This window comes from Panicum virgatum, chromosome 1K, assembly GCF_016808335.1.
Source record: "Panicum virgatum strain AP13 chromosome 1K, P.virgatum_v5, whole genome shotgun sequence".
NCBI lineage: Eukaryota > Viridiplantae > Streptophyta > Magnoliopsida > Poales > Poaceae > Panicum > Panicum virgatum.
The window spans coordinates 29,980,459-29,991,068 of NC_053136.1; the positions used below are offsets into that span (position 1 = coordinate 29,980,459).

Here is a 10,610-nt window from a genome sequence, read left to right on the forward strand (position 1 = left end):
TTAAATATTGCGACTTTTTTGTTTTTATTTTCTCAATCTTCTTCTTCTTTTAGTTCTACATTCATATGTATATGAAATCCTCCACCCATTTACTCATCAACACACCCGCTGTCCCGAAAAGAAAATAGAAAGCAGAGTAGATCACAGAACCAACAATGATAGGGTGTACCATTGGAGCAAGTCAAATGCTTATTCGCTACTACTACTGACGCTGCACATGCATTGATTGGTAGTTGCAGCGCTCGTTCGCTGCTTCCTTGCCGCGGCGCGCGATCGCCAACTAGCGGCCCCGATTGCGCTGCCCATCGACTAGAATCGAATCCCGTTACCGCTCCTATCCTTCTCGCCTCTTCTCCCTCGCGCAGCTACGGTCTACGGCACAACCATCGTCTTGCTATTCTGGATAGAGTGCGGCGTGCTGGTGGATGCTGGAGATGGAGACGCTCGTTGGAGGAGCATGTGCGTCTCGTTTGCGGATCGCGGCGTCTCGTTTGCGGATCGCGGATGCCAGAGATATGCCGGAGATGGAGCCGCGGCAGAGACAACTAGACGCGGGGGGACGACGAGCGGCTGCAGCTCCTCTGAAACTACGGCCTGATGCTTAAGATGCGGTGTCCATGGCAGTCTAGTTGTCTATGGCATGGCAGCGGCCACCGGCCGGAATGTGGTGTGCGAGCGTGGTCATCATATACCTATTCTAATTTGCAGGTGCTATTCAATACCATTAGACGGAGAAACCAAACAAAGCATGTAATTGCTTAAAGCGTTTACGTTTACAGAGCTCTTATGTTCCTTTTCCTTACCGTTCAAAAGAGTGAACCAAACAGTACCTAACAGTATAGAACGCTCCAAGTACACTGAGCTCCTGAATGAACTAAAAGTATAGATGGATGAGATCCATTACAAGAACAGGAGCAGGAGGCAAAAACAAGTGCAGCAGACACTGAAAGTTTAGACTAATTCATTCAACGACAGAACACGAGCAAGTCAGCAAATCCAAACAGTATGCTCGACCCACCCCCCCACCCCCACCCACAGAGGAACAATATTCCTCAACCGATACATAAGGCAGTTCATAATTCCTTGGGACCTAGCTCATAATTACCAAAAGGACATCTATTAGTTACCCTAAACCAGTACAGCTTGGGCAACAGCTAAAGAAGGCAAGCTCCATCTTGTCAAGGAGTAGGGCAGATTCTGTACAAATTTTTGACACCTAAAACACTGAAACTCAGCTATTCTTTCTCGTTATTGCGAGATATCTTCAAGGATTCAACATCCTCCCTGCACATTCCAATCAGAACAGCAGTATAGATGGGTGAGATGCATTACAAGGAAATATGAGTGCTCAAAATGAGGTTATGTGTCAAAACTATATACATGTAGACAAAAGGGGCAGGTAGATTACCATAAAGCAGATTCTATCTCTGCATTCTCTGGCTCCAGTTTTAGGCCATCAAGAAAAGCACCACATGCTTTTTCATAATCCTAAAGATACAAAGATTAATAAAATTAAAAATGATTAGTCACAGAAACTGATTATTTCAACAAACCTTCAGTAACATTTGGGCAGCTCCTTCACGGTAGCAGGCTTTCGACCAGCCAGGTCGCATAGACTTGCAAGCTGCAGCATCAGTCAAGGCTTTCTTCCCATTACCCAAGCGAAGCCTGCAAAGGCTCCTATTTGAGAATAAGGTTGCATCATCGGGGTCAAGATCAATGGCCTACAACCAGCAAAAAGGACTAGCAATTAGCAAAATTGTGCTCATCATTCTCAAGTTTGCTCAGAATCTGGTGCACTAGTTGCATCACAAGATGTGCGATAACTTCAAAAAAAATTGTGCAATGTACACCAGGCAACTTAGCTTATCATTGATACTTGCATAAGCATATTCAGTTGAAAACAGATCAGCTAAGTCAAAGTTCTTAATTTACAAAAACTAGTATGTGGTGAATATCACTCAAGCACATAAATATAGGCCATGGACATAAAAGTACAAAATAAAGGAAAGAATTAAGTGGAAATAAAACAAGAACTTGGTTGTTGATTATGTGAGCTGATTGGCAGCATCATGGGCTTTACATCAGTCTTACAAACAAATATACTTCCAGGTTCTCTTACACTGAAGATTAAAAATCTTGCAACATTGGCTTAGGATTAGTTGCCCTTCTCTTCAAATAAAAAAAAAGAGAGCAAAACGGATGGAAGTATAGGTGTAAGAAGCAAACAACTGCAATATGGAAGTTAGAACAAATTAACAACATTATTGGTTTCATCTTATCCTCAACAGATATAACATGTTGCCGTCGACATTCAAGAGTATATTTCACAACAAGAATATGCTCAGCCTGACTATCGACTTTCCTTACCATAAGACATTAATAACCACACAAACTATTTGATGTAGAATTTTTTACCAGTCAGGCTACCACCAGTGGCCAGTAAAAGGATTGTCTTATTGTTTTCTGATTGTTTTAAGTCAGAAATGTTGAAAGGAGAGGGAAACAGACCACTGGAAACTGTGTTGGAGAAATGATGTGGCGTGGTGCTCTACGAGAGGGACGCAGAGGGGAATGGAGGAAGAGGTGAGCCTGGGAAGTGGAGCGAAGAACGTAGCGGGGTGGTGAGCTGCCGTCGCCGGTGGCCGAGGACGCCACCGTCGAAGATCAGCTCCACCCAACAGGGAGAGCTTTAGGGCCTGTTTGGCAGGGCTCCGGCTCCTCCGAAAACAGCTCTAGCTCTGGCTCCTCCAGTGGAGCGGCTTCTCTGTTGGAGTTGGAGCCGTTTTGAAAAACGTTTGGCAAAACGGCTTCACATGTTGTATTGAGGTTGTAAAATGTCTAACTTGCCCTCTCTTTTTTTCCTTTTTTTAAATTTTTTCTCTCCCTTTTCTTTTTTTTCCTCCACGCCTTATCTTCTCCACCCACCTCCCTCCTGCCGCCCGCACCTCCTGGTCCTCCTCGGGCAGGCCGCCGGCTCCTCCCGCCGGCCGCCGCAGCGAGCTTCGGCCCCACCGGCCGCCGCCCCTCCTCCCTTCCGGCGGCCCGCCCCACCTCCCCTTCGCCGGTGATCTAGGCTCTCTCCGCCCCGCCGCGCCGCGCCTCGGGCTGCCCCGCCGCCGGCCGCCCCGCCGCCGCGAGGTCCCTACGCTGCCGTCCTCCCCGCTGGGCCGCGTGAAGCAGGCCGTCTCGCGGTGGTGCGGCACGCTGCCGCGAGCGCTGCGCTCCTGCCCCGCCCGCCTCCGCATGCGCCGCGCCTCGCTCCCACCGTCCACTTCCCTCGGAGGACAAGAGTGTCCACGGACAGCAGGAGCCGCATGGAGCTACCTTTTCCTGGCTCCGCCTCGCGCGTGGAGGCCGCGAGGGGCTCCAGGTGCAGCTCCGGATGTAGAGCGGCTGCGAAATCCACCGTTTGGCAGGGCTCCGGCTGGAGCCGGTTTTGGAGCAGGAGCCGGAGCCCTACCAAAGAGGGCCTTATTTCTTCGATGGTTCCAACTGAACCCTAGGCTGCCTTTTATATGAGGCACTAGATGATTACAACTCCATGAATTAAGGAAACAAACTAATCCCTGAAACTAAGGAACTCTCCCGTTCTTCTGTTGCTGCGCCGTGACTTCCGCTAGCCACTTTGTTTCTCAGCCGCCGCTCCTTGCTTCTTCCTTCTGTAGTACTTGCGGCCCACAAAACTGTCGATAACAAGAAAATGCTTACTAACTACTGACACTCGTCACTGTACTAACGCTAATAACTGTATATAAACCATTTAAGGTTGAATTCTCTACTAACCTAGTGCTAATGGCAATTATTGGTTTATATGTTTTCTGTTGTCCTAGTCAGAAACGTGGAGAGGGAAGGTAAACAAGGAAAAACACAGGAAAGATTGGACAAGTGAAATGCAAAAAGTACCTTAGTGTAAATTTCTTCTGCGGAAAGATAATCCTTGTTCTTAACTGCTTCACGTCCTTGAAACTTTAAATTAGCAAGCATCACTTTATACCAATCCTCGCCCTAAAACACAGATAAGAAATAAAAGAAATAAAATTTCATTATCAACATTTTAACCATGCTAAGTAGCACCCTGCTTAAATCATGGCAAGAAGTCAATTCATAATTTAACCATTTGTGAAATCACGAATATTGACATAGCACCCCATGTATCTCCTCAATTTGCTTCACTTCAACACTTTGAAAACTATGGTAGTACTTTTCGACTAGTTTTGCTTCTTTTCGCTTAATCTGCATATCCACATTACCTCCCATGTGGTATACTATAGTCTAGAGAATCTCAACAATAAACTTGTTGCTAAAAATATTAACCTCTCCACCAATTTATTAGTGGCCAGAGTTCACATATTGACACATGAAGGAACAAGAAACTGACATTGTATAAATCCTAGCCATAAAAACCCTGTGAATTAGCCACAACCAGCATAGGAAAAAAACATAATGGAAAAAGAGCAAGCAAAACTATGTCCCCTAAGTCCCAACCCACCCTAACATATGACTAATATTACCCTACATTCCTACCCTATCTTATCAAATGACAACTATACGTTTCCTCCTCTGCAATCTTTTATCTAAATTACTGGATGATCATCTCCATCAGAATTGGATCAACATCAAGTAATCAACTCTAGCGGCTCATTTTGTTGGGGCAAATTGTTGAGAGGGAATGCAAGTTTTGAAGTGAGCCTAGAGTCTATTTTTTTTCTTTGGTGGGAATAATAGTTTTGGTGGGATGGGGAATGGGAGTTTAGTCACATCAATGACTTGCCAGGGAGAGGGGTGTGAATTGTGCTTTTAAGTGAAGATTGATGGATCTCAACCGTTCATCGTTACTTATTGTACAATTTCACAATCTCAAACACAGAACCAAACAGGGGATAAAAATTCTTTTTGGAACTCTCCATCTTAATTCCCATCACAAGACAAAAAAAGATATTGGGACAAGAAGTCTAACTCCTGTGGGAATTCCTTAGAGAGAATTATTTCTTTGGCCTTAAAAAGTTGTGCTTAGTTTTTTGGCCCTTTTTCTCATGAACTTGGCTATTTGGCCCCAAAACGAGTTAGTGATTTATTATTAATAATATCTACTTTTCAGTAGCTCAAATGGCATGTTAGTGATTTTTGCTGGATCCAGCATGCTTAGATATGACTCCAGTGAATTTTTCACTGTTTTACCATGTTCCTGGAATTTTCTGTAATTTAAAAACTTAAAATAGATTTATAAATAAATGCCTAAAGATTATTTTACTAGTGGAAAAATACCAAAAAATCATGAAAATCCTTTATGTTATTGTTTTCCTGGTTAAAAAATCTAAACTGATGTGTTTGAACATAATAAGATTGTAGACCGAACTGCAGGTGACACAAGAGCCAAGAAACTAAACGAAACTTGTTTTGGAGGCCAAATAGCCAAGTTCAAGAGAAAAAGGGCCAAGAAACTAAGCACAACTTTTTTTAGGCACAAGAAAATAATTTTCTCAATTCGTTATGTCAACTATCATCACAAATTTTTCATGCTCTTTCCCACGGCTCGCAAACATACCGTAGGGGTAAGCCTAACAAAAATAATCTAAAGACTCACCACTAGTCCACTATACAAAGTAGCCACAAAAATCACATATAGTCCAAGTTGCAATGGTAAAACCTTTATTATTACAGAGAGAAGCACAGCGGTAAAAACATATAAATAAAATGGCTACGACATAAGCACTATTGAGCTGTAAAAACATTACAAGACAGGTAAAGGTATATGCTTCTCTCAAATAAATTCTGACAAATGACTTGGCCACAATACGTATATGAATGCCAAGTCACACATTTTTATATCATTACAAATAACTTCTTGCAGCCGGACAGCTAGAATACTACACTAAATATTAATGGTATGTCTACATTTGTCAAGTGTCATTTAAGCCTTTAAGGGGGAGACTGAAGTTTATTATTCAAGCATTTGCATCCAATTTAGGAAAATTGATTCCAGAAGCACTGAGAATCACTGAACCAGCAAACATGAACACTCAGACAATTGACAAAAATACAAAATGTCGTGTTTTTGAGAATACCTTGCGTGCAGGCTTTGATTTTACGTAACTAATAATTCCATCAACACTCCAATCACGAATGCCAGGAATACGAGAAGTGACTGGAAATAGTATCCAATGTTTTTAAGTCGTCCGACTAATCGCGATTAGTCGTGACTAATCATCCTTATCGGTCAGCTGCTACCGATAAGAGCCACCGACTCGATTACCTCGACTAGAACTCTAGTCGTCCGACTAATCATCGACTAACCACGATTAATCGTCCGATTAGCATGTAGACGACAAGTTTTAGTGTGTAGCAACTTTTTGCCGAGACAATTTTTGGGCTGGTAATTTGTTATTTCAGCAGCAACAACTTGCCAACCTGATTTTTTGTGTTTGGATACTTTGGAGTTTTGATTTTGCAGCAATATTTTTCTGATGGTCAGTGTATCTCCTCTATCTTGCTGTTGTTTTAGCTCTAGTCTAGTGCTCTTTTGATCTATTTCACAATTTAAAACTCATAAATTACAAAGTTAGTGACCATCTGAGTATCTAACCATCAACATTATATTAATATATACTTTAAATAACATACTATATGGAATATGGATCCGATATGTATAGTAAAGATCATAGAATATACAAGACGACTAGACTACGACTAGAACCGACTAGACTCGACTAATCGAGGTGATCGACGACTAATCGTGACTAATCATCTTATCGGTGGTCTTACGACTTGGTTCGATAATACGATTTGAAAACATTGATAGTATCTCAACATCTTCCCTCCTACTATAACGTGCAGCATTTTCTATCGGAGTGAATCCAAACTATCAAAAAAAAGAATTAACTTAACTGCTGCACTTGCTCAAGGGCGAAGCAAAATAGCAGAATAGTACCCACATGAAAGGTAGATAGACTAGTGTTGATCACAAGTATGATATATAGTTCATTAACATGAGCAATTAAGAAGATTAACATTATGCAGAAACTATAGACGGAAGTCACTCTGTGCAATGATATCACAACATTGGTGTAACGAATATGGTAACATGGTATAGAGAACTTTACTAGAATTTTATGCAGGGAAGTCACTTCACTAGGATTTTATTACATGCTATAAGGTATAAAGAACATCTCTGCAGCATCAAAGTAAGGGAAAAAACGTACTCCATCACGAACATTAGGATCTGCACCAGCCTGAACTAGGCACTTCAGGATGTCAGTTAAGCCATCAGTAGCAGCAAGTGCTAAGGGTGTTTCTGTACCAATACCCTGCACATCAGCACCAGCCTAACAAGAAAAGTTAGTGCTAAATGAATCCTTTGAACAACATATGTAAAGTGCAATTAGTGAATGCCATAACCTCTGATCCAAAATTTTCAACATAAATTCAAGGCAGTAACTCTTTTGTGTTAGTGTGCTGTAAACCATAAAGTTGATGCAAGCTAAGAATGGTGTACCTCAATAAGAAGCTTCACACATTTAAATGAACATAAACTATCTTGTTATGCTGTTGAGAGATCAAGAAAATAAGAAATCCAACATATGAATGATACATCAAAATAAAACATGCATAATCGAGTGCAAGGTTTAGTAAATAGAATGTCAAACAAATACTGTTGTTGTGATCTATGAGTGCAAATTTCAGTAAAAATTAAGTGGAAAAAAATGTAAGCACATATAACATTGCAAAAACAAATGAACTACACATTACCAGATATTCATACAGCTAAACACAAACAATAATAAAGAAAACAATCAAACCTGCAAAGTAAGACTTATTCAGATTCTCGTACAGCTAAACATGGTGTGCATTAATAGCTAAACAATAATAAAATCAATCAACACAGCAAAGTAAGACTTGTACAAGCACACTACAATAATACAGCATGAGAGCATTGCTAAGCATGTTTAAGCCTAGATAATACCATGAGAAGTAGAAACCAAAAAGTATCTTTAAACAAGACCATGTAAGAAAATGGTGTGTACTAACCCTTTCAAATGAAACTTGATCTGAGTTCCCTCAATGAAATTACGTGTACAATAGAAAGCTAGAGCATGGCAGATAGAGATAGTGTATGGTCTCAAAGTCTTTTACACAAGTCTAATGGTTTGCTATGTGTTTAGTTTTATGTGCAAAGGTAACTTTTGATATGAAAATAATCCTACATGCAAAATGTGATACTTTTCTCAATTTATGATCAGTTCAGTCATTTTGTTAACTAGGTGAAGGACCTTTCCTTGTGGAACATCTTCCCCTTAATTATCGTGTCTGTTGCAGCCCATGTTCTGGACAAAATGAGGCCTACCTGCTTCAAATAAAGCGAAGATTGTCACCAAAAAAATTTTCACCTCATGTAATGATCACGTCTTGTTTTTGCCTTTGTGTGCAGGAGACTGTGAAATGGTAGAATTGTTACTTGCAAAAGGAGCTTATGTTGACCCGGTAGCTATTGGTGGCACACCACTACATGTTGCTGCTGCTGGAGGGCAGGATGGTACCATGAAGATTTTATTGGAGCATAATGCAGATGTAAGCATAAGTGCATGCTATTTCTACCTTGAAATGCATTTTCTCTCTCTGGTTCGTTCTCATGCTCCATTGTATTTTCCTTTTGGTTGCTTGATGGTGTTGAGATTTTCTATGTAAGTTTTAGTGTGTTTTTAAGCATGACTAGCTAAATGGTACATCATAATTGGATTTTTAAATGTTACTTGTTTCTTCCCTGTTGCTCCTATATTCTTCAAGATTGCCAGGTATAGACTGTTGCATAAACACAAAGTTTTTCATACCGTCAGTTTAAGAAGTTTTTTTTTAAAATAATTGAAAGCTTGACATAAAAATATAATCATTTTCCCGCATCCAGTAACTATCATTAAGCAACTAATGTTCTTTACTTTTTGTTAGTGCAACAAGACTGACATGATAATTGGTGTAACACCCCTCTTTGCTGCTATAAATGTTGGATCAGATAAATGTGCGAAGCTCCTGGTTGAGGTAATGTATCTTCATCTTAGATTTGTCGTGACCTAGAATTGTATTGGGGTTGTTTGTTGGGATTACATATTTTTCAATGCCTAAGTTTGGAAAATATAACTTCCTTTGATTAGTATCTAGGTATGTGATGCAGTTTTGGTGCACCCCACATTGTTATTTTGGGCCATCATTCTGAAACTGCATGTTGCCTAAGTCAAGACCTATCTGTATCATTTGTATTTGTGGTAGGCTGGTGCCGATGTCAATGAAGAATGTATGTTCAGTGCATTTTTCAAGTCTATAAATGGACTTGATGTTTCATCAGAGTGCTTGAATTGCTTACTGGAGGCTAGAGCTGCCGGCGCCAGTAATAAAACTCCCAATGATGTAAGATTCTCCTCTTTGTCACTAGTAAACACTGCAGCTCTTCAAGTCTTACAACTTTGGTGCATAATTATTTGATAATTGACTGCATGTTACTTGTTTCCTACTCATAGTTTTGTTGTCGCCTTATCTGTTTATCATGATCCATGTACTCGATATCTTTCCTTATGGAACCCCAGTCTGCCTAACTTAGCAAAGGCACCTTATACATGAGTTATTTTGCTTTGCGATGTGGCACGATGATTCCAAGCTATCTGTTCTCTTTTGTTTGTAATAATATATGATACGTATGATACCTGGTGCCTAGGCTATTAATGATGTTTGTAGGGTTACTTATTCTTGTTCTTGTATTTATTTAATAGCTCTTCTGCTTGCAAGCTGTTACTTTGTCCAAGAATGCTGAACAGGTTGCTAAGGTGGCGGTAGAAAGTAACAAAACGAATTCACCCTTTTCTATTTTAAGAAGAAGAGAAATGTTTAATATTCAGCATTCTGGTTGGATTCCTGCCGATTATAAATTCGCTAAAAACACAAACGCTCTTGTTGGCTAATGGCGCATCATGAATGGTCAACTTGAACAATCAATTATGCCAAAACAATTTTTTTCTACTCTTTATTTCATACTTCTACATAGAATGATAGTACGATCAAAGGGAATAATTCGGGTAACCATTCTCAATGATTGAAATACTTCAAATTGATTAAAATTAAAGATAGGTATTTGTTGGGTCTGTTTTTAAGAAAATCTGACGACACATTTCCAATGATCCCACCCCTTTTTTTATTCTTCTTTTGCTTCTATTCTCTTTACAATTTACTTATGCTTATAGCCTGTTTGGAACAGATGGAATTGATAGAAGTTATGTAGGAGTTACACTGGCTTATGTTAGACTCCTAAATTTTTTGCATTCCATACAAGACCTTACTAAGTGATACCATGATAATTTGTATTTCATTTCCATTGTGGTTAGAAACTGTTGGTGTATATTGAGCCCATGTATAGAGGCCCATCTAGAGGCTCATGTATAGAAACTATATATCCCACCCTTTTAGGGTTTGGAGGAATACAAGCCATTATTCTCTCCATCATGGTATCATTAGCTTAGGGTTAGGGATCCCTCCTCTCTCCACCCTCCCCTCCTCCCAGCCGCCGCCGCCGCCGGCAGCCATGGCCAGCCGTCGGCGCCCCCCTCCTCTCTCCTCCTTCCCTCCCC

The 10,610-nt window shown here is 40.6% G+C and overlaps 2 protein-coding genes across 2 annotated transcripts; one reads left to right on the forward strand and one right to left on the reverse strand.

Annotated features, from left to right (window-relative positions):
* Positions 1-1,235: 1,235 nt before the first annotated feature.
* LOC120654376 (protein STIP1 homolog) lies at positions 1,236-4,260 on the reverse strand. The gene is made up of 5 exons (XM_039931897.1): positions 4,150-4,260; positions 3,907-4,008; positions 1,554-1,724; positions 1,409-1,488; positions 1,236-1,284 (listed from the first exon to the last, which is right to left on the reverse strand). Exons 1-5 carry the CDS (start codon positions 4,258-4,260, stop codon positions 1,236-1,238), a joined length of 513 nt encoding a protein of 170 aa, XP_039787831.1.
* A 3,841-nt stretch (positions 4,261-8,101) lies between these two features.
* On the forward strand, positions 8,102-9,916 carry LOC120653624 (ankyrin repeat and SOCS box protein 5-like). The gene is made up of 3 exons (XM_039931327.1): positions 8,102-8,568; positions 8,944-9,033; positions 9,262-9,916. Exons 1-3 carry the CDS (start codon positions 8,440-8,442, stop codon positions 9,472-9,474), a joined length of 432 nt encoding a protein of 143 aa, XP_039787261.1. The 5' UTR covers positions 8,102-8,439; the 3' UTR covers positions 9,475-9,916.
* The last annotated feature ends 694 nt before the right edge of the window (positions 9,917-10,610 follow it).

Excerpts from the sequence above, each read along its gene's own strand:
- LOC120654376 (XM_039931897.1), bottom strand. The coding sequence starts at position 4,260 with ATGGGAGGTAATGTGGATATGCAGATTAAGCGAAAAGAAGCAAAACTA. Across the intron at positions 1,725-3,906 it reads CAGAAGAAATTTACACTAAG|GCCATTGATCTTGACCCCGA; the intron begins GTACTTTTTGCA and ends TGCTGGTTGTAG. Across the intron at positions 1,285-1,408 it reads GAGATAGAATCTGCTTTATG|GGAGGATGTTGAATCCTTGA; the intron begins GTAATCTACCTG and ends TGGAATGTGCAG.
- LOC120653624 (XM_039931327.1), top strand. The coding sequence starts at position 8,440 with ATGGTAGAATTGTTACTTGCAAAAGGAGCTTATGTTGACCCGGTAGCT. Across the intron at positions 8,569-8,943 it reads TATTGGAGCATAATGCAGAT|TGCAACAAGACTGACATGAT; the intron begins GTAAGCATAAGT and ends ACTTTTTGTTAG. Across the intron at positions 9,034-9,261 it reads GTGCGAAGCTCCTGGTTGAG|GCTGGTGCCGATGTCAATGA; the intron begins GTAATGTATCTT and ends TATTTGTGGTAG.